The sequence below is a fragment of the Lepisma saccharinum genome, chromosome 11, assembly GCF_977018435.1.
Source record: "Lepisma saccharinum chromosome 11, izLepSacc3.1, whole genome shotgun sequence".
Taxonomy (NCBI): Eukaryota; Metazoa; Arthropoda; class Insecta; order Zygentoma; family Lepismatidae; genus Lepisma; species Lepisma saccharinum.
In genome coordinates, this window is record NC_139239.1 from 6,175,136 (window position 1) to 6,198,009 (window position 22,874).

Here is a 22,874-nt window from a genome sequence, read left to right on the forward strand (position 1 = left end):
GGCTCGATGTGGTCGAGCGTTATCATCCACCAGCGTGAAGCCATCCCCCACAGTTGTAGAGAAACCTGCTACCACGGGTTCGAAAATAGCGTTTCTGTACATCAGACCAGTGGAGAGGAATTAGGGGCGTACGTCGACCAAACATGATTCCACCCCAAAACATGATGGAGCCCCCTGCTGCTGGTGACGTTCCTGGATGAAGGGCTCGTTCAATCTATCATCTGATCGTATACAAACCCTTATGCTTTTGCTTAATAGGTGCAAACTGATGGTGACCTCGTCTGTAAAGAGCGTGTGCTCCCACTGTTCCTGACTCTATTCACTGTGCATTGTTGTCTACCTTACACGGTCTCTCTTATGGTGTGGATTAAGAGGAACCTTGGGTTTGGGTCTTCTTGACTTCAATCCTTCCTCATGAAGTCGATTCCGCACTGTCTGATTGGAAACATTCGTTCCTGAGGCCTTCCGCAGATCTTGGCACAAACTGGTAGCAGTTGCAGTGGGTCTACGACGTGCCGAAATCACCACGTACCGATCTTCCCTGTATGTTGTTTTGCGTGGTCGCCCTGGCCTTGGTCGATCAGCAACTGATTGTGTCTCCCTGAACTTTTTCCACACTCCAGAGACATCACTTTCGCTCACTCCAACACGGGAAATGACCTCCACTTGGCGATGTCCCTCTTGCAGCAGCGTTACAATTAGAATGTGGTCCGTAGCAGAAATGGTTGCTCGAGGCATGCTGCCCTTCGTTTTCCACCCGCTGTCTGTGCAGTTTCCAACTCACAAGTGCGGATAAGACACGGACAATGCCTCCCATTGGGCTGCTTTCAAATCTGCTCAGGGATCATGTGGCAACTACTGCCCTCTATCTGCTGAATATCGAACTCACTTGGGGCATTATGTCGGTTTCTGTCTCGGGCATTGCTCACATAATGAACATGTATACCTTTTGGGGATATTGTGACTCAAACCGCATGCAATCATAATATGCAAACCTTTTTTTGAGCACTGTATAATCTTAGGGATTGATACGCAATCAAGTCTGGGCATCGTCATGTCACCTTCCCATTCTAGCCACAGCACAGAGAATGCCGACATGATTGTGACTGCGCTCACTGAAAAACAAAACGGTAGCGTCCAGTTTTTTTTTTTTTGTTTTTTTTTCGTTTGTCAACTAACAAGCAGGCTGCTAACTTTTGACGTTACAATATTCTATATGTTACGGTAACCTCTAGGAGTTTATTTATGTATTTGCTTATTGCCCTCAACAGAGGTAACCTCCAATTACATATGGCAGATTGGTCTACACAGAAAAACACACACACACACAAAGAAATACATAAAGAAAACAATACAATTAGCAAATATACAAATATACAAACTTACATCTACCGATAATATAAGTAATCAATTACATAATAACAAATAATCAAATTAAACAATCTGGATCTTTCACTTGTCTTTCACCATACAAGAACAAAGACTTGTGCAATAATATATAACATATAAAAAAAGGTAAAGTGCTCCCCTGTGCTTAGCACAACGCCATGAAGGCGTATAGGGGGTGTGGGGCTAACGCCCCACACTTTCTTGATCCGGTCGTGAGTGGGGGTGATGTGATCAGCATCACGCCCCTGACCGCCTTTACCCCCCAGGGTTTCCCCCAGGTACCCATGTTATTCGACGCTGGGTGGGCGCCGGGGCCGCTTCCATCGTTAGAAAAGTTACCGGATTTGAACCGGCCGGGGATCGAACCCGGGACCTTTAGCATGGTAAATAGCCGCGTTACCGACTGAGCCACCACATATATATAATATATGTAGCCTATATAATAATATATAGGCTTCGTATATTAAATACCTATAGATATATAATTGTAAAATACTACAATGGAAAATAATGGGGGGAAATAGTGATAACGAAATGATTACAATGTATATGTTGTCATAATTCTGATTCAATCATCTTTTTATATACAGTTTGAATGGCAATGATAAATCTAAGGCCTGGTTATTAATTGAAAGCGTATTATACAAATCACACATTCTACTTAGTGGGCTGTTTTTATATTTTTGAGTTTTAGGTATCTTGGGAATCAGTAAGTTTCGCCCACGTAAATTGTTTTTTCTCGTATTAAATTGTAGTTGACTGAGGAAATATACCGTTTACAATTTGATGTAAGTATAAGTGATACAGAATATTCCGCCTGTTACAAAGGCTCTTAAAATTAAATTCTTGCAGCAAATTTTGATATGCCACATATGTTGTAATGGGTTATTATATTTTATATAATATAAATACCTCAAAAATTTCTTCTGTGTTCACTCCACGGTATTTTCATGCGATTTGTACATTGGTGACCATATAATAGAAGCATATTCCAGTCTACTTCTTACAATACTGTTGTATATGCTTGTGATACAGTTTATACTTCTGAAATTCTTAGTATTTCTAATAACAAAGCCTAGTAATTTATATGCAGGATTGTCCCCCAGGTACCCTTTGCTCACATCGTGCCTTACGTTTTGCAACTATGCAAATTTTTACCGCTGACTACTTCAGAAAGATTTCAGAAGATAAGGGAATTTGACTAAAGTTTGCCATCTACTCTTCTGTTGAAAGCAAACACTCACTTTCAGCGTTGTCGGCTGCTCTACCGTTCAGTTGTAAAATATGTTGTGTGCCTTTGACGAGAGATTTACAACTGAGAGTGTCAGCTGATCAAACATTTGTAGCGGGGAAAGATCAACACCTGACGACCCAACTGGATGTAAGGTGAGCCAGCATTCATCTTAGAAAAGCAAGCTTTGAATTCACTTTCAAGGAAGCATTAATATGCATTACGTCTACTCCTGCTTATGGCGAACCCTTTGGTGCCAATGCTTTGAGGTGGATATAGTCATACCATAAGTGAAACTTCAATTTATATTGTTATTTTAAAATCTACCATCCAGTTCTCCTAGGTCATCCTCTTGCTAGTTTTCTGGTATTTTCTGTATACTAGTAATTTTCTATTTTGACCACTCCTTCTTACATCTTCAATTTATTTATTTCCCATGTTCCTTTTTTGAGTGAGTTTTTGTTTTAAATCAACTTTATGCACAGATTGGCTAATCGGAACTGAACTTATAGTTTAAAGTGGGATTCGAATCACTGTGTAATGTGCCTCCACCGGGTATCAAACCCAGGACCCCTTGATTGCGAGGCCACTACGTTACCACTAGGGCATCGGGTTGGCCGTGTTCCTTTCCTGATCTTGATCTTCGACATTTAACTCTTTGGCCTGATCATCACTTATATTAAGGGCATTCTATGTGAAATTACGCCTGAACCTCAATTATCAAAATTAAATGCAATGGTGTAATTTTATCCTATCTTGTAAGTGAACAATTTAAAATTGTCTATTGGATAAAAATTCGAGTATTATACATAATTAAGTTAGACAGTAGAAGGTGTTCCAATTATTTTTCTTCTATTTTAACTTTTTGATTTAGGTTTCTATTGTGTCCCACCCATGACACCAAAAAACCAATTATTTTTTCCTTTAACTGTTACATTCCCCCCCCCCAACTTATCTATAATATTCAAAAGTCAATTACATTCTCCCTCTTTTTTCAATAATTTATTTTTCATCATTTGGAAATTCACAGAAATTAAAATAAATTTCGTATTAAGTGAAGAGGCAGTGTTTCGTCTGTCCCACCAGTGGCACGAAATTGTTCACTTGTAACTATAAATCTGGGAAAGTATTTTAAGTGTGGTTATGTTTAATCAACAGTATTAAGTTTCATATTTCATTACTCAGAAACTGTAAGAAAAATGATACTTAACTATCAGTAGAATAGGTTGTTGCTTGATTTGGTGTTTAGGTCCACTTTATGGACAGTAAGGCAATCGGGATTGGACCTACAGTTTAAAGTGGGATCCGAATCACTATGTGCCTCCACCGGGTATCGAACCCGGGGCCCCTTGATTACAAAGACGCTATCTTATCAGTAGAATAGTTACTTTAAAATGTAACATGTAGTCCGCGTGCCCCACCCGTGATAATGGAGTGTCCCATTATCAATATTTGTGTTTTTGATATTTAGAAAAGTGTCGTTTTTCTAACACTTTTGACTAATCGCGATGGAGATGTTTGATTGATTGGTTGATTTGGTGTTTTAAGTCCACTTTATGCACTGTAAGGCTAATCGGGACTGAACCTACAGTTTAAAGTGGGATCCGAACCACTATGTGCTTCCACCGGGTGGAGATGTTTGAATTTAACCGCTGAAGCAAGTTCTGAGACCACTTTATGCACAAATAGGCTAATCGCGACTCGACCTACAATTTAAAGTGGGACCCTAACCACTATGTTCCTCCACTGGGAAGCTATTTGGGAGGCCCTCGCGTCGATTAGGATGTGTGATGATTTATTTAACAAAGGATTCCAAAAACAGCGTTAGCCAGTTAAATTGTAATGTGTCAACGAGTGAAGATACGGAGATAACAACATAAAGTCAAGTCAGGGCCTCCACGATTGGAGTTTTGATGACGTCGTCGCCTTGTAATGCAGGGGTCTCTGGTACGATACCCAGTAGAGCTACATTGCACAGTGGTTCGGATCCCACTTTAAACTGTAGAACCAGTCCCGATTAGCCTATTTCTGTGCTAAAGTGAACTCAACAACAACACCTCAATAGAGTAAAGTTACACGTGGTTACGTGATTTACACATTTTTACACGAAAGCCTTATAAACGTGTCTGAATTCACAAATGCTTTTGTGGTTTTGTATATTATTGTACTCGTTAGGTAAAATATGAAACAGAGAACGCTGAATGAGGCTTAATTTATGCTTCTGAGAATCAGTGCTTCTCGTGAAACCGCATGCCTTGCCGCACGGAGTGGAACACTGTAATATGATTGAGAAAAGTGCGGTCTAATTACAAAATGTTGTAAGAAAAAGTCAGCTGAAAGTTCCCAGACCAAAACCAAAAGTTTCGCGATAATGATTTCGCCATGGGTGTCTACAGTTGTTTGTAGATTCAATGCGTTAACGAACATTGGACAATAAGATTTATAGAACTGCATTTAGTCTCTCTAAATTTGAGGAGCATGCCACGGAGCAGATTTGAAAAACTTTTTGTTGATTGCCATAAATTTGGGAGACGTTGGAAGTGTCTTGGACACCTTCATCATCTCTAGCAAGAAAGGTGTTCACTAATAAGAGACAAGAATTGCGGACCACATCCGAAAACATTACTCGTTTAAATGGTACCTTGTGTGGCAAAAAGGAAGCTTGTATTGAAAATGACGTTTTCCATTTCTGGTTGTAAATTACGGTTTTGAAACACACCCCAATTCTTTCTCGTGATGCGGCTGACAGAAGTCCGCATTTATCAATCAGTTTGTTCAAATGCGGTTGATAGAAACGTCAGTCTCAATAACTGAGATGGAGTGAATTTAGAAGTTGCATAATTAACCCACAGCAGAGAGCATAAACAGATTGGAGACCATTAATTGTTTACTTCTGGCCAATTCTCGTAGGGAAATGAGAAAGATAAATGAAACGGTGGTGTTCCATTCGCTAGAGCTGTCGCAACGCTGTTCGATTTTTGCTCTCCGCCACGTGTAGCCTCGACTATCCTCAGTGGACGATTGTACTGAGTGGTATCGCCCACGAAATGTTCCTGGACCGAGTCCCGGCATTAATGTGGTTCTTTCGTCACTTCCATCTTCCCATTATTCATCATTGTTGTTGCTATTAGCCAAGAGTGGTATAAAAGTACTTGTAGTCTGTTACAGACCCGTAGCCAGGAATTCTTAGTAGGGAGTGAGGCAAAGTTAATAATTTTCGAGAAGGGGAACAGTGATTGTAATATACCTCGTTCTGGCCTACAATATACGTGGGTTAAGTCATAAGTCATGGCAACTATTTTTTTCGCGAACAGAGGACGGTAAGACTCTAGTTTACGTCCTTTTCCTAAGGAATACGTATCATATATCGTTGGAAAGCTTATTTTATAAGGAATTCAACAAGTAAATCCCAAAGCGAGGAAAAATTTCCTGGAGGAGTAAATCGAGAAAAACCGATGTTGTCCGGATATGCTTAATTGAACGTACTGAGGCACGTCGATGATGAAGCACGTATTTAGGGGTGAAATGAGTACTAATGGAACCTAACCTAACAGGCCTAACCTAACCTCGTAGGCATATCTCGTCCCCATGAATGGTTAGTGGGGCTATCGTGAACAGAAAGTGTAAAACGAAAAAGGTACTTACCCGAAGAGATGCCGGCTGCCGCACCACGAACGCAAAGAAGCAATCACCATGCAGATAAGGACGTAAAGTAGAGTCTAGCCCAGAGGACAATACGAAAAATCTAAGATATACATTTGAAAGTGTATGGAATATACTTTCGAAAGAAGCCACCAGATGGTGTATGTGAACAACGGTGGGGTAGTAAGCACTCACCCAAGTTCAGTCGGTGAGTGACAGCGTTCTAAAATGGAGGTCCTGAAGCAGGAGCAACGTTTGTACGCTAAAATAGCAGTTCTCCGCAGCAGAAATGCACGGGAATGCCATACAGAGCTACGGGAAGCTCTGGGTGTGCATGCCATGTCCTATCGAACAGTGTCGAGGTGGGTGGAGACCTTCAAACGGGGCAGAGTGTCAACTGCCGATCTGCCTCATAATAAAACACTGTTGTCCAATAGCCTGTGTTCTGCCTCTTCCTTACGACAGTCTCCTGCATCCATACTTAATCTGGTGGCTTCATTCGAAGGTACATTCCATAAACTTTCAAACGTACATCTTAGATTTTTCGTGTTGTCCCCTGTTTGCGAGAAAAAACAATAGTTGCCATGACTTATGACTTGACCCTCTTATGTTCACAGCATAATGAATTAAAATATTTCATGTTCGTAGCCATCATTTACTATGCATGGCGCAATGGTAGCGTGGTCGTCTTCTAATCAAGGGGTCTCGCCTTTGATACCCAGTCGAGGTACATAGTGGTTCAGATCCCACTTTAAACTGTGGTTGCCGTCCCGATTAGCCTTACTGTGCATAAAGTAGATTTAAGATACAAACTCAATCAATCAAACATTATGTATGTGATGAACGGAAAAAGAATGGTCGGAACGGGTAATTTTAACAAGTTTCTCTCAGTGGTATGCCATGTGATATGTTACTGCATCAAGTGAAATCTTCCTTTATGCTCTTCCAAGTAGCACGCCACGCGCTATGCTGTGCATTAGTCTGAAAACGTCAGTTAGGTTGTTCCAAGTAGCTTCTGTCAATTTATATTTCATATGTGTAAGGTCTCTCTAATGAGAAACCTTTCAGTAGGATTTTCCAAGTGGCATGCCACGGAATATTGTGTTATTTCGATAACAAAAATCTTTCATGGGGTTGCTGCTAGTGGCATGACACTATGTGGCACGTGAACCGTTCAAAATTTGATCCCAAGACCCCAGATAAGTTCGGTTTTATGTCGCATACCACACTGAATGCCACGTGCAGCATGCCACTTTGGTGTGAACCCTAATTAAGAAGCACAGAAACCGATGATTCCGTAAGTTGCTCATAAGCAGCCAGCTTATCAACACTCTCTGTTAATTTTGGCCGGACAAAACAGCAGTCTTGAAAGGAACAAGCCGAGTACCAGCACACGCAGACGAATACGGCAGTTGTCGCATTCCTGAGGGACGCGGGATGAACTGTGCAGAAAAATGGGGGACGAGGGTGGGGGTAGCCGAATTCGTTCCCTTGGCGTCATTAGTAATGGATTGGAGATACCCTCGCGCCGCCACGTGGTTTCTCTGCGAACTAAAACCTCAAGATTCCCCCCACGGCAAAGCCTGGCCTCATCTCCAGAAACAACCCATAAAGCAATGGTGAATAATTAAGGTGGGTGTACGTGCGTTAGCCTCTCCGGAGGGAGGGGGCGAGGGGACATGTGGAAGGGGCGAGTAGGTCAATTGGGAAAGATCGCCAGAAGTGACTTTCTCGGATGAAAAAAGACCGCGGAGGAAGGTTGAGAAAATAAAAGAAGCGCAAACCCTTTTCGCGTTCCTACTCACGACCCCGGACGATGATTCAATCAGCCACGCTGGAGACCGCAGGGAAAAGTAGTACTTTCCTCCCCTCCCCTCCCCAACTGCAGTGAAATGCTGCATTAATGAATTTCAACATTCCACCAGAGCAAACGCTGATAAAGTGGCATAATGGACTATTCCTGTACAAAGGGGCTGGATAGCAAACAACAAACAGATGATGCGTTTATGACGCAAGGTTTTCGATGTTCCGACACCAGCCTATCCCGTCTGCATCTCTAAAATAGGACTGTAGATTTCCAATGTGTCCCTCCTCTTCTGATAACACCTTACCACCTGGCTAGTCATTTGAATGATTTATTTACAAGGATAGGGAGTCAAATATTGTTACGAAACAAGTGTACTTGTGGTCCACTGAGAAGTCGATGACTATCTTTCTGGCTGATCTTCCTCTACACCCTGTTTCAGGAATCTGTGGAGCAAGGCCGCGCATAAAGGTTGAGAAGGGGGGAAACAAGTGGGAGGAGCGCAGCCGCATTTTCCTCTTCATGCACTCATCACCCCTCTCATGCATTGGTCGAGCGCGTCGCGTCATTACTTGCGCAGAGAATTCTTTTCGTTCCCTTGCTCCAGAGATTACAGGAATAGAGTATGGAAACCAGTCTACAAAAGCCGATTGCATATATTTGTCCAATGCAAAGGGTTCCTTGTGATGAATCCAAAAGCCACAGGCCCCAAGTCGGGCTTGTAGGGAGGATCTTAACTTGCAATATTCCCTGCCACATGGAGGCAGGCATTGTCGTGCAGACGAATACTGCCACTGCGACCTTTGTTCTTGATTCTTGTAAGAAATCATTAAAATGCTGACCAAAGCAAATATTATTGTATAAAAAATATACACTAAAAACGCAACGTTTCCCCCCTCTTCTCCAGACAAAGATTTATTGTGAATGTTCGTCTGAAGAAGATCCTGTAAGAGGATGGAAACGTTACGTTTATAGTGTCCATTTTTTATACAATATTTTTTGCCTTGGTGACCGTTTTATTAACATGGAAACAAGGCTTAACAGTGTTATCATTGATTCTTGTGCTCAGTGTCGTGTATTCACACGCAGAGGTTAATTGATTCGCACACGTAGGTACTTCACAGTATAAAGATAGAAACGAGGATACAAAATAACGATTTAATACTGAACTTACAATAACCATTTCTAAGATGGCTGAACTCCCGATTTTATCAATAACAACTTTACAAACAATTGAATATCGATTCAGATATTATACACACTTAACATTCCCCCTCTTCCTTATTTTACTTAGTTATATTTCAGTCTATCAGGCGGTTTTCTCTGTCGAGAGGACCTCCTACACTGATTCTGCTGTTGTTGCTGATGTTGGCTGTAGGAATCATCCAAGTACGATGTAGATGGTTTGTCATTTGGCGTAGAAGCTTCTGGCGCCACAGAACCACTGTCATTACTTCCACTTTTTCCTGTAACGAATAAGTCTTCATCGCAGAAAACTGATCCGCCGTCTTGACCTGTATCTGGTCCATGAATTCGTTCATCATTATCCTCCTCCTTCTTCTGACTTCCAAAATGATACCTATTTTTCTTGTCTTGCATCCATTTTAACTGATCTTCATGCACGACCCGGTTTCTACCTTCAACATTCACCAGCCATGTAACTTTGCTTTTCCGTGCTATAATTTTTCCCTTGACATACCTCATAGCATTCCTTTTGTCCTTAAATGGTAGCATAACCCATACAAAATCGCCTCTTTGGTTCACCTTTTCATCTGCTTCTGCTTTATCCCTTTCGCAGTTTTGATCTATTATTTCTTCCATTTGGGCATCAAATTTATTTTTCTTCAGGAATTCATTTACTATCTCGGCATCCTTCGAGCAACAATTTCCTGAGAAGTACGTTGTGATTCCCTTTTCAGATAATCCTAGACTCTTTTCTTTTTCTTTCAATGAGTAGATGCTGTCCTTGCACCTGTCCCACAACGACTGCACTACTTTTGGTTCTCGGCGATAGGCTTCACTTGCTTTAACCAAGGCTCCAAACTTGTCTTGTGGTAAATTGGGAATAAATTTACTGTCTCCGAATCCTTTGTAGTTGCCTGCATTCGTCAAAAGACCTGACGAGTATACTAGGACAGCCTGAAATTGATCTTCTGTCAATCCAGCTTCTCCCACTGCTACTTTCTTCAGTTCAGCAAGGAGTATTACGTCCAGTCTAATGTAAATTTTGTTAACACTAACCGCGCAAAGGTAAATAAGTGCAAGGGCGATACGCGTTTGAACTCCGGTGCCAATTCTAATCCAAAACAGGATAGCTGGAAATTCCAAAATACTGTGTCAAGTGGATCCAATCTTAGGTTCAGACAAAATCAATCGGATAATGAGGGAAGTAAAAATGAACGGGAAAGAAAGCAACAATATTTCAGGCATTGCAGATACTGTAAGAAATTCGGTCACGATGTTTCCCAGTGTTTCAAGTTACAGCGCAATAAAGAAACTAATAGTACTAAACCTTATAGCAAGTACAAGGCGAACGCTGTACAGGCTGTTGAACCTGTTTCTTCGGATGATATGGACAGTGAAGTGTTAGATGTAAATGAATTAAGGGTTGGAATGATTACTATGGAAGTAAATGGAGAAAGTAAATTTATGCAAGAAAGATCGATTGAGTATAGTTTGTCTCAATGTAATGAAAGTTCAGTTTCGTCGCAACCATATCTTAAATCTGTCCATTCTTCATTGCCTATGAAAATAGCTCATTGCGATAAAGCTACTAGTAAGTTTGTTTCTTCGTCTGAATATGTAATTGCTCTCAATATTAATGATTCTATGTTGAACTTTGAAATAGATACAGGTTCACAAGTTTCGATTGCAAGTAAAACATTTTGTGACATTCAACTGCATGGTTTGCAATATCTGGAAGCTGAATGTGTGGGGCTTTATCTCAGTGTAAATAAGGAAGTTCTGAAAATTTTTGGACTTGAAGGACCAGAGGCTGATGATGTCATTTATGTAAACTGGCTCAACTTATTGTGGAATGGAGTAGGAAAGGCCCTCGAAATGTACCAACCTTCTACTAAAACATGGCTGCAGGCACATTCTCAGGCTCGATATGTGATCCTAAGAGTAGTACTGGAGGCTGGTAAGGGAATAGTAATCTGTGTGTGACACTTTTGTTACGATTCACAGTGAGTGGAGTCAGCCTTCAGTTCTCCTCGCAACAAAAATGACTGATGTTTCTCAGTTTGTGCTGCCAAATGATCAGCCTGTTGTGGCACTTGAGTGCAGCACAGCATTCGATGCCCTGACAGAGGAAGAGAAACAGTACGCCCACTACCTGAGTCAAGCATCGTGGTCTGGAGGCCTCATTGTTTTAGTGCAGACTTCTCCAGAGTCCCCCCTTGTCTTCATTTTGCTCCGTAAGATCTACTCTGCTCAACCTCTTGCTGAACTGAAGAAAGTAGCAGTGGGAGAAGCTGGATTGACAGAAGATCAATTTCAGGCTGTCCTAGTATACTCGTCAGGTCTTTTGACGAATGCAGGCAACTACAAAGGATTCGGAGACAGTAAATTTATTCCCAATTTACCACAAGACAAGTTTGGAGCCTTGGTTAAAGCAAGTGAAGCCTATCGCCGAGAACCAAAAGTAGTGCAGTCGTTGTGGGACAGGTGCAAGGACAGCATCTACTCATTGAAAGAAAAAGAAAAGAGTCTAGGATTATCTGAAAAGGGAATCACAACGTACTTCTCAGGAAATTGTTGCTCGAAGGATGCCGAGATAGTAAATGAATTCCTGAAGAAAAATAAATTTGATGCCCAAATGGAAGAAATAATAGATCAAAACTGCGAAAGGGATAAAGCAGAAGCAGATGAAAAGGTGAACCAAAGAGGCGATTTTGTATGGGTTATGCTACCATTTAAGGACAAAAGGAATGCTATGAGGTATGTCAAGGGAAAAATTATAGCACGGAAAAGCAAAGTTACATGGCTGGTGAATGTTGAAGGTAGAAACCGGGTCGTGCATGAAGATCAGTTAAAATGGATGCAAGACAAGAAAAATAGGTATCATTTTGGAAGTCAGAAGAAGGAGGAGGATAATGATGAACGAATTCATGGACCAGATATTAATCTAGGAACTTTCTTGTCCTCTGGAATAGCTTGTGTTTGACAATAATTATCAAAGCGCTCCAAATACGCTACTATCGATCCATCTTGGGGATCATATTTATCAAAACCAGCTACTAAAGCCATTATACATTTACGCTATAATACAAGGCTTAGAAGTGAAATATACTTATCCTCAATTTCGTATCCCATCCTCGTCGCCATGTATAAATCTCTGTCGTGTATTCACACGCAGAGGTTAATTGATTCGCACACGTAGGTACTTCACAGTATAAAGATAGAAACGAGGATACAAAATAACGATTTAATACTGAACTTACAATAACCATTTCTAAGATGGCTGAACTCCCGATTTTATCAATAACAACTTTACAAACAATTGAATATCGATTCAGATATTATACACACTTAACACTCAGTATGCTCCAGTCAAGGCCCTACAATGATTATATGAGGCGACAGTAGTGACTGGAAAATTGAATCCCTGCCTGATACCCAACAATTATATGATATACAAATAGTCCACAGGTTATTATAATTATATATCATAATATAATCATCATATTACTTTCGTCCATTTATATTATATTATACACAAAGGTGTTCAATTAACCATTTATATTCAATCTTCCAATACACTCGAATGACGGTATTTACATTTCTGTAACAGTAATTTGACGCATGCTGTTGTATAATTTGAACAATGCTTTGCTCAGACAAGTTTTTGTAGTTCCTAATATTCTTTACACTGCAGACAGACCCTACGATGTTCAGCTTTACTACGTCCCAGGAATCTTTGGAGTAACGCCCCGCATAACGGCAGAGAAGGGGCGAGAGCGAATTGGAGGAGCAAAGAAGGACAATACGACCCCACTGAGGATTATACTGGCTGTGGCACCAGACTTGTTGAAAGTGGAAGTGAGGTTGTCCTTCTGTATGCCTGCTCAGTTACACCCTTCATGGTGCCTGTGAGAAAAATTCCAGTAGTGTTGAGCCATTTTGGAGAAAAACGAAGATAGCGATCTACTCATATGGCTTCTCTTGCAACAGATTAACATCGACTGTGGGGGCGAATTTAGAGAACATTGGAAACAAAATGCAAACTGATAAATACGTTGTTGCCTCTGTTAAAGTTGCAACCTCAGCATTCATCTAAAGCAACAATGCCTTCCTCAGAACTCAAACCTTTTTCTTTGTCACTGCAAATGCTGCACACATTGTATTGCATATACGTAACTCTAACGTGTGTGTGTCGCTTTGGTTAATTGATTGATTTGAATTCTTTTACTTCGTTTTTCTGACAGTTTTTGCTAATCGCAATGAGGATGAGTGATGATATGATGAAATTGCTGAAGGGACATTCACAAAGGACACCGATGTCCAGGCCGGGATTCCATCCTGAAACCCCTGTCATCGTGCTAACCAGTTTGCCAAACAGATCGGCCATTGTCCACTCTTGTCACCCAAACAACACAAGAAGTCAAGTAAAAAGAGCGCACGGTACTACACTTCTGGCGAATTCGGCCCAAGAAACAACATTATTTGGTTCGAATCAGTGGTCCGTGACGCCGTCTCCAGTAATCCCTCACACTTATATACATGGTATCGTTTTGTTCTGTTTTCTGCCGCTTACGCCAGTGTAACAGTTCAATCGAAACCGGAGACAATACGACCATAAGCTTAGACAGAACGCAAAACGCTCAGGCTGTGAAGAAATGGATGAAACTTTCAGAAAAACACACCGTCTTTCGGTTATCAAAATTTCAGGTTTTTGTGCCCAAGGGAAAAAAATGGAACGCTTCAATTGGATATCCGTTCAAGCAATTCCTCCAGCCCATGTCGGGATAACAAGTCTATTGGGTCCTGTAGCAGAGAAATGCTCTTTCGAAAACTCAGAATGTTACATCTTGCATTTCCAAACGATGTCTTTCTCATTCTATCATTGTCTTCGTCACCCCCTACATTGACGTAACGCTTCTTGGTCCTTCCAGATCTGTTTCCTTATTTATCTGCTTTGTCTTAGGTTTTCCCCTTCCTCTTTTCTCTCTCTCTCTCTCTCTCTTTCTCTCTCTCTTTATGCCTGTTCAAGAAGAGATTGACTTTCATCTGCCACCTCCTTTTCTTTTGTCCTCACACTCAGGGGAAAAAATAAACCGGTTTCTCCCTCCCCCCTCTCTCCTATCCCCCCTCCCCCGCCAACCTCCGTCGAATCTCGGACGGATCGTCCTGGATATATGCCGGAGAGAAAGGGAGGGAATTCTCCCTCCAGATCGTCTTTTGTCGATTGCACCGATGTTTCATTTTCTTCGCAACAGGGGGCTCCACAGTCTCACAGTTCATATTAGGCTTAACTCGTAAAGTGGGGGCTTGGACAAGATGGCGTTCTCCTTGCTGCATCTTTTGCGCAGGGAACTGTTTGAGAATTTGCCGATGTAGCAGTCAAAGAAAAAGGGGAGGGGGAAGTCGCACGCGCTATGAATTATGGACCACGATTCCCTTGACTTCTTCCTGTTCTTTTTCTCTTCTTTCCTCGCCCTATCACCCCCTCCTTCTCTCCTCTCACCAACACTTCCTTCCTTTCGAAAATTTGTTCTGTTTCTTGTAGGTGTAATAAACCAATACACCTTCCTCAATCTTCTCTCGGACTCGGAAACTGGTGATTTCTCTCTCTCTCTCTCCAGGATTGACTTGTATTTCGAAATGGTTGCGAGGAAAATGAGCGGAGAACTGTTTTATTACAAATGCAAATATGGAGTAGCCCTACAGTTTCTCGCAAGGTTCTGGTACATAGGAAATAGAAATTACTCTCTCTGGCATCCCTAAACCCAGAGGTTTATTGTCGCAGCAGCATAAGTCTACCACGTGCTCCTGTCGCGATTAAAATCAATCCACACTTCATCCCAAGGGTTTCCAGTTGGTTAAGATAAAAATACGGGACAAAATCGAAATCAAAAGTTGAAAATACGGGACATATCTCTTTCTTATGCAAATACCACTAATACCTAGGTAGATGCCGTAGATGTAGAAGATACTTTGTATTGCTTCTGCTCCATTTCTTGAGCTTGCTGCATTACATCATAACGATAGCCACGTGCTAATGAAATTATTTGTTGCAGTGTTTGCAACTTGCTTTATATTTATCGCCACTATCCTTCAACCACGGGTGAAAATCTTCCTCCAGCAATTATGTGCTAAATATAGACATTCGTTTCATCTTCTTTCTATCAGAAAGGACTACTTAACGTTTCCCACTCATCTTGAAATACGTTGAACAGACCTTACAATAGCACCCACGCACTACTCTCGCTGCGAATAAAGTAGAAAGAGTGCAGGGAAGGTAGCGGTCACAAACAGGTGGGGAATAGGAATCAATGCCTGTCCCGCAATGCCCGCCACCGGTGAAAGAAAAGTTGACGACATAGAAAGTTGGACATACGGGACAATTGAAGTCCTGGGGTGGATTGTCACGAAACGTGGAGGTATTACTTAATAAGGGACTTCCCTTAAAATCTGTGACGCCTTCCAGGTCAATCTCAACACTGCGCTAAACCTTAGTCTTAGATTTCCTACAAATCCCTTACCATTAAGTTTCCTTCAAGAAATCTGTAATCTCTCTTTCCTACTCCATAACAATATTACAGTTACATCTGTGTCACAATTATTTACCAGATGAAAATTTGTTTATTTACATTACTTTTCATAATTTTAAACTTTGTAAGTACAATCACTGATATTATATTTGAGTATTGTCTGTGTATGTTCCCAATATATTATCAATTAATGAAGAAATACTTAAGGGTTGTTAAGGTTGACCAAAAATAATAGCTGCAGAAATAGTAATAAATTAAATATAAAGATTATCGCTTAGTCATTCTTATCATAAAAATGTAATCAACTGGTGTGGAAAATTTATATATGAAGTTCGAGTGTTGATGTAATGAAGTTAAATATTTGTTCCTGGCTTGGACATGGATGTTCATGGAGAGTGTCCTTCATCAATATAATTTAATCATCACACATTCTCATCGTCACGATTAGCCAAAAAGTGCAAGAAAATTGACCTACAATAGCAAAAATAACAAACAAAATGCAATAAAGTCCAATAATAGAAATCGAAAGATAAATTGGGAAGAAAGGGAGCTTTAGAAATAAGCACCCTGGTCAACTGACCCGAACCACACGGATAATTTTGATTTGGAAGGACCTCGATCATCTCCGGGAAAGAAAAATCACTACAACTAATTCTTAATTTCAAAGTGAATGCTAGAAAACACGTTTAAACATTTATGGAAGTGTACTGATATCGATGGCGAACATGTGGGGAATCTTTTGCACGAACGAAATATATTGTTAATCCGTTCTCCCAGCGTTCATAAATGCAATAGCAATGAATGAAGGTTCGCCCAAGTCTGCAGCCGTCGGAAACTGTAAGCGTGTGAGAAAATGACAGAGATTTAATAATGGTGATGAGTAGAGCCTGGATTTGTATGTAATTACATATTCTATTCCTTTCTAGATACATACCTTGAACACGAAAATGTCAACGAATTATAAAACTGACATGATTTTGCATAAATCTTATGTTACATAGTTTTACATATTTGCCAGGATATTACATACTTTACACATTTACTAATTTACTTGACATAAGAACATATTTCGGTCTTCTTTTCCTACATTTTCGATCTCTAAAACATTATGAAGAAAATTTGTAGCTCATGTCATATTTTCTAATCAATGAGATGCATAGTGCTTACGGCCACCTAAAATTGACTGCCAAGTCGAAAGACAGGCTGAAGACCAAACAAAAATATTGGAACTGTTATTTATCGAAGGATGCTGGAGTTTCTCTCTTCTGAGTTCATCTACCTTCTGAAATTCGCACCTGTGATCTCTTGCGGCGTTCAAATATCTTTTTTCAGCTTAAAAGAACATCTAGCGGATCGCGGTAGTGTATGACAGCTGAAAACATGGAAAAGTACTTACTGGTTCACTCTGTAAAAAACTTAAGTAAGTCCTGTATCCATTAATTCATCTTGGATCTACCCCTACACATTCTACAATAATTTGCGATGTGAAAAGTAATTACCTTGGTAGTAGTTCACGAAATTGGTTTCCGAAATATGTTCGCGTTGCTGTCCTTTTTTTACTTTACAAATTTGATGCAAATTTTAATTTGAACAAATTATGTATGTCCTTAAAATTATGTTGAATATGTTCAAATAAAATAAATATCTAGCAGAATTCTTGAAATTGCTTGGATACTGAATTATTCTTTGATAATAAATATTTAGCTACATAATACATATTTATGTACATATTTTGTACTTTGATCTCCAGGGTCTAGTGATTATGCTGACGATTTTCATTTTCCTCCCCCCTTCCCCTCTGTATCTTCCTCAAACCAAAGAAAGTTTAGATCTGACATTGACACTAGACATTTTTGCATCGAACCACAGAAAAGGGTTAGACATGTGGAAATTTCTAAGTTATACAATATTTTAAACACTAGCCTTTGCCTTTGTATTTAAGGAACGTTGAAGCTTTTCACATATTCAGCTATTTATCCTCGTTTGTCTCTTGTTTTCAGGCTGGTGTTCCGAGGATGAAGAGCGACTTGTGAGGGACTTATTCCGGGGTTACAATAAGCTCATCCGGCCTGTGCAAAACATGACTCAGAAGGTGGACGTTCAGTTCGGTCTTGCCTTCGTTCAGCTCATCAATGTGGTGAGTACAAACGAACTTTTCTCTCCTGCAATGTGTAGTAATTGGGGAGAGCGGTTAAGAGACACACTCCCGAAAAAGTTGTTGCATGTACGTTGTTTATAATTGAGCAGCATAAGTAATTCAGTTCTTGGAAGTGAATAGGCGCAAAGCTGGCAGAGTGGGGTATTGCTTTCTGCGGAAGAAGAAGATGGAATGATTCATTTTTACCTTCATGAACAGCACCAGTTCCATATTGGTCTCTCTGTTTGTGTCTCCTTGCGTACGTATGGTTGTGTGTCTCTCTCTCTCTCTCTCTCCCTCTCTCTCTTTTGCCTTGACACGGATGTTGTTTGTGTGTGTCCCTTCATCATTTCCATCATATCATCACTCATACTCATCTTCGCGAATAGCCAAACGTGGCAGGAAAGCAAAGCAAAATATGCCAAATCAATCAATCTCTCTCTCTCTTTCTCTCTCTCTCTCTCTCTCTCTCTCTCTCTCTCTCTCTATCTGTATGCCTGTGTGTGTGAGAGAGAGAGAGATAGATAGAGAAGTGAACACACGAGAGTGAGAAAGGGGAGGAGATTGAAAAAGAGACAGAAGACTGCCTCTCTCTCTCACACACACACACAGGCATACAGATAGAGAGAGAGAGGCAGTCTTCTGTCTCTTTTTCAATCTCCTCCCCTTTCTCACTCTCGTGTGTTCACTTCTCTATCTCTCTCTCTCTCTCTCTCTCTCTCTCTCTCTCTCTCTAGTTTACATCTTTCTCTCCCTTTCCCTCTATTTCTCTCCCCCTCTCTGTACGTTTCCCTCTATCTTTGCCCTTCTCACCCTCTTCCGTCAAGTCTTTCATTTCCTCTCTCTCCCTCTATTCTATCTACTTCTTACCTTATTTATACATCTCACTATACTTATTTCTGCCTCCAACTCTCTCTCTCTCTCTATAGTGCTATTTTTGTCTTTCTATCCCCACCACCTAAGTCTATCTGCCTCTTCATCATATCCTATATATCTGTTGCTCTGTGTCTATTCGTCCTCCTCATCTCCCCCTCTCTTTCCGTGCGTTAGTGTGTATGTATGAAGTTCGTTTGCATCCTCGGATAGTGAGACTCAGACAATAGTGACATTACGAAATGGCGCAACGTACTATGCTATTCCACTTACCAACCGTGAATATCCTTTGCAGTGAATACATTGATATGAATCAACTCAGACTTCTTTACAGTCCACCCACGTGCTAACCCGTTTACATTCTTCATTTACGCACATATCGTGCGTAATTTATTTGCAAACACATGCCCACGGAGTTCTCCCATCGCGCAAACTCCCGTCATTTTTTTTGTTAATTTACTGTAACCAAACGCACCCCGTGATTTAGCATAACGAGTGTTTGGCTCGAGAGCAGTCTATATGATTCTATTAAGAGGAAATTTGTCGCGTCCAAAACGGATCATGAGGTCGTTACCGAAACGCAACGACGTTAAAACAGCGATTTCGTTGAGTTCTCTGATACTTCAATAGTAAATTTTATGCTTATCGTCGCATCCCTCCGTGCCTGGTGAAATGACCTTTCACATAAGCATGGGAGCGTTAATTCAGTCCTCGGTCGATACTCCTGCGTATTAGGCTATTTGTCCAGTCGCTAACTGTAAACACTTGTGCGTTACGTTAAGGTGCGACTTGTTTGGTATTGTTTTACCATTTTATTATTTAGTTATACGCTTCTAGCCATGATCTCATGTAGGTTCGATTCCCGACTTGAGAATCAGGGGCGACAAAAGGATGGGACACAGACACACGCACACAAAGAGGGTGGAAGGAATAGAGATTAATAGAAAGTGGCAGAAATAAGGTAAGAAAGAAAAGGATAGAAAAACAGTTTGAAAGACAAAAGAAAAGGTAGATAAGAAAACAGAAGAGGAATGAGAGAGATAGAAAAACTGAAAAACAGATAAAGAGAAAAAATATAAAATAGATGACGAAACAAAGATAAAGAAAGTTAAATACGCAGGAAAAAAAGGAAAATTAAAACGTAGAGAATGAAATCGGGAAGAAAATAGATAGAAAGAAGAAAATAAATAAAGATAAAGTATAATGGAAAACATATTAGGGAAAGAGGGAATCAGATGAAGAAAGAAATATAGAAATATACAGAGCAGGAAAGGGGAAAAATAAATGTAGAAAAGAGAGACAGGGTAGAAAGCATTGATAGATTGAGTTGGTGTTTTATGTCCACTTCATGCTCAGTAAGGCTAATCGGTACTGGACCTACAATTTAAAGTGGGATCCGAACTACTGTGCAATGTGCGTCCATTAAGTATCGAACCCAAGGACCCCTTGATTACAAGGCGACAACGTTACCACTGCACCATCGGGGAGGCCTTCGCTACTGGAGGTGTATGTTCAATAATTTTATCTGCATTCATCCATAGATATAATTTAAATTTACTGTAACAGACTATTTATTTTAATTACAAAGAGTTCCACGTAGAGAATGAAAACAGAATGGTTTGTGAAGAAAAAAGTAGACCGAATTAGTCCTACTACGAAAAGGTGAGATATAAATTAATTTTTTTATGGATTCGCTACTTAGAGATATCAGATATTTTCAGAACTGTTGATTGTAAAAACAATATTGTTCTAATAGCATTTTATTTGCTCCAGGCCCACAGACACAAAGTGCTGACCTTGACATGACGATCAACATAACCACTACGCTATCATGGTATCATCTTTCCTGTTTTCCTTACGCCTACGGTACCAATAAGGGACATTTGACACGTCAACGCTTTTTAGTTGCGTGTAATGTAGCAATTTATCAACGCTTCTCGCATCAAGCAAAATGACCTGGTGATCGTGGACAATTCGCGACAGCAAATCGTCAACCCTTTTTTTTTCTTCTCCATCCTTAACGACTTACCAGCCTGGAGCCTCCAGTACTGGATTGATTTCGGTTTCCTCTCGCTGGAAGTCCGTGCAGATGAATCCTATTTATTTTCACGTCTCCTGTATTTTCTTTCAGTCGCAATATTGGATTTCGACCCAGACCCTTAAACTTAGTTACCATGACATTGATTGAGGCTCGTTCGGTGCCCGCTTTGGAAAATTCCAACCAGATTACGGGGGAGGGCCTTGGAGAGACGAAACAAAGAAAGTTAAATCAATTTATGGGGAAATGAATGCCTCTTGTACCATTTCCCTAAATGTTATTATTATATTATATATAATACTGCACGTGAAATCGTAAGACGTAAAATTCTTGCACCTCACCACTGGCAGCCATTTTACTTAAGATCAGCCTGCCTCCTGGCGATATAATTATAAACTAATGGGTCCGTTTCTAAATTATTTTTAGGATATAGTTCGCGGGATATTCTATGGCTGGTAATATTATATTCCTTATGGAACGTATTGTTATCGTTCAAATCTGGCCACAGGTCGTTGTAATATAACACCGTACATACGTGACGCAGTCTCCTGTGTTAGCCATGTTGGACATTTTTTCAAATTTTAGTTCCCGTTGTCCGTGAAAAGGGTCTACGGAAAATACCCCTGGAGACTCGCTCCTGTGGCTATGGGTATGACGTCACGAAGTTTCAAGGATCGGAGGCAAGCGAAATAGACACCCTCTCGAACCGTAAGGAGTTGGTTGGTGTTTTAAGTCCACTTTATGCACAGTAAGGCTAATCGGGACTGGACCTACAGTTTAAAGTGGGATCCGAACCACTTGTGCCTCCACCGGGTATCGAACCCGGGACCCCTTGATTACAAGGCAATGACGCTACCACTGCGCCATGGGAGAGGCCCTGAACCGTAAGGAGGAGAGAATGTTGAATTTCTTAAGCAACGCGTATTATTTGGCATGTTAAGGGGAGGCCAAGACCGAGTCCGTAAATAAATTTCGGCAAGCGTTTTAAAATTTTAAAAAATCACAATACCAATTATTGTTATTATTTCAACACTGACAATTTCTAACGTACACAATTACATCTATTAAATAGTGAAAATTAAATATTTGACTTCCCACCCTAAATAGCAGATGCAGAGAATGACAGTAGAAAGTAAGACAAAAGAGATGATTATTGTAATACTTAAGATGAATTATCAATAATGTATACCATTTTGGACTATGTTTTAAGCGTAACGTTATTTATTTCCTTGTATGCGCGCGCGCGTGTGTGTGTGTGTGCATGTGTGTATGTGTAAGGACGAGAATGTACGTGTGTGTAATGTAAACTGTACTACCTTTTTGTTTATGTGATTGAAATGGTGAGCATGTGTCTGTATGTACGTATATTAATTATATTATTTTTGTATTTCTTTTAATTCTTCTGTTTTTATTTCCTATTTTATTAGAAAAGCGATGTCAGAAATCAAAGTAGATAGTTAAGTGAAAGAAAACGGAAAATTGCCTTAACTTCGACATGTATATAAATCCGAAATAAATAAATAAATACATTTGTAAAAAAATCTCAAATTCTTCACACTTCTTCTCTATGAAGTAGTAGTTTTTGCATTTATGGAAAAATCGACAATTTCAAGCAACTTTCAAAACTTAAGCACTTCTACTACAGAACCATTTAAAGTTCTACTCAGAATCCCAAAAATCGGAAGGATTATCAAAATCCCAAATCCCATTAGACCCTACGAAAATTTCGGAATCCCTTATAAATCCGATGATTTACAAAAACTTCAAATGTGTGCTGACAATTTCTACGTCACTTTCAGTGCGAAATCGAATTCCATTTTTCTTTCATGCCAGCTAGTAGGTGCGAAGTTATATTATAATTACTTGAGTTTGTTTGCAGTTTAAGAAAAGTTTTATTATAACGTATGGTGAAAAAAATTTGCACAAAGTTTGCAACCCTGCGGAACTAGCAATATTAAACACTGACACACCATTTGAGCTGTGTTGGATTGCACGTCTACCAGTTATGTAGTGTGAAGAGCAAGAGAAGGTTGGTGTAAAAACAA

At 40.2% G+C, this 22,874-nt stretch overlaps 1 protein-coding gene across 2 annotated transcripts in view; it reads left to right on the plus strand.

Annotated features, from left to right (window-relative positions):
- nAChRbeta1 (nicotinic acetylcholine receptor beta1) overlaps positions 1–22,874 on the plus strand; it is a 373,117-nt gene that overhangs the window by 170,581 nt on the left and 179,662 nt on the right. For both annotated transcript variants that reach the window (XM_083130650.1, XM_083130648.1), the window contains exon 2: positions 17,782–17,918. In XM_083130650.1, coding sequence (XP_082986776.1) covers positions 17,782–17,918 — 137 coding nt within the window. The remainder of the gene's footprint in view (positions 1–17,781; positions 17,919–22,874) is intronic.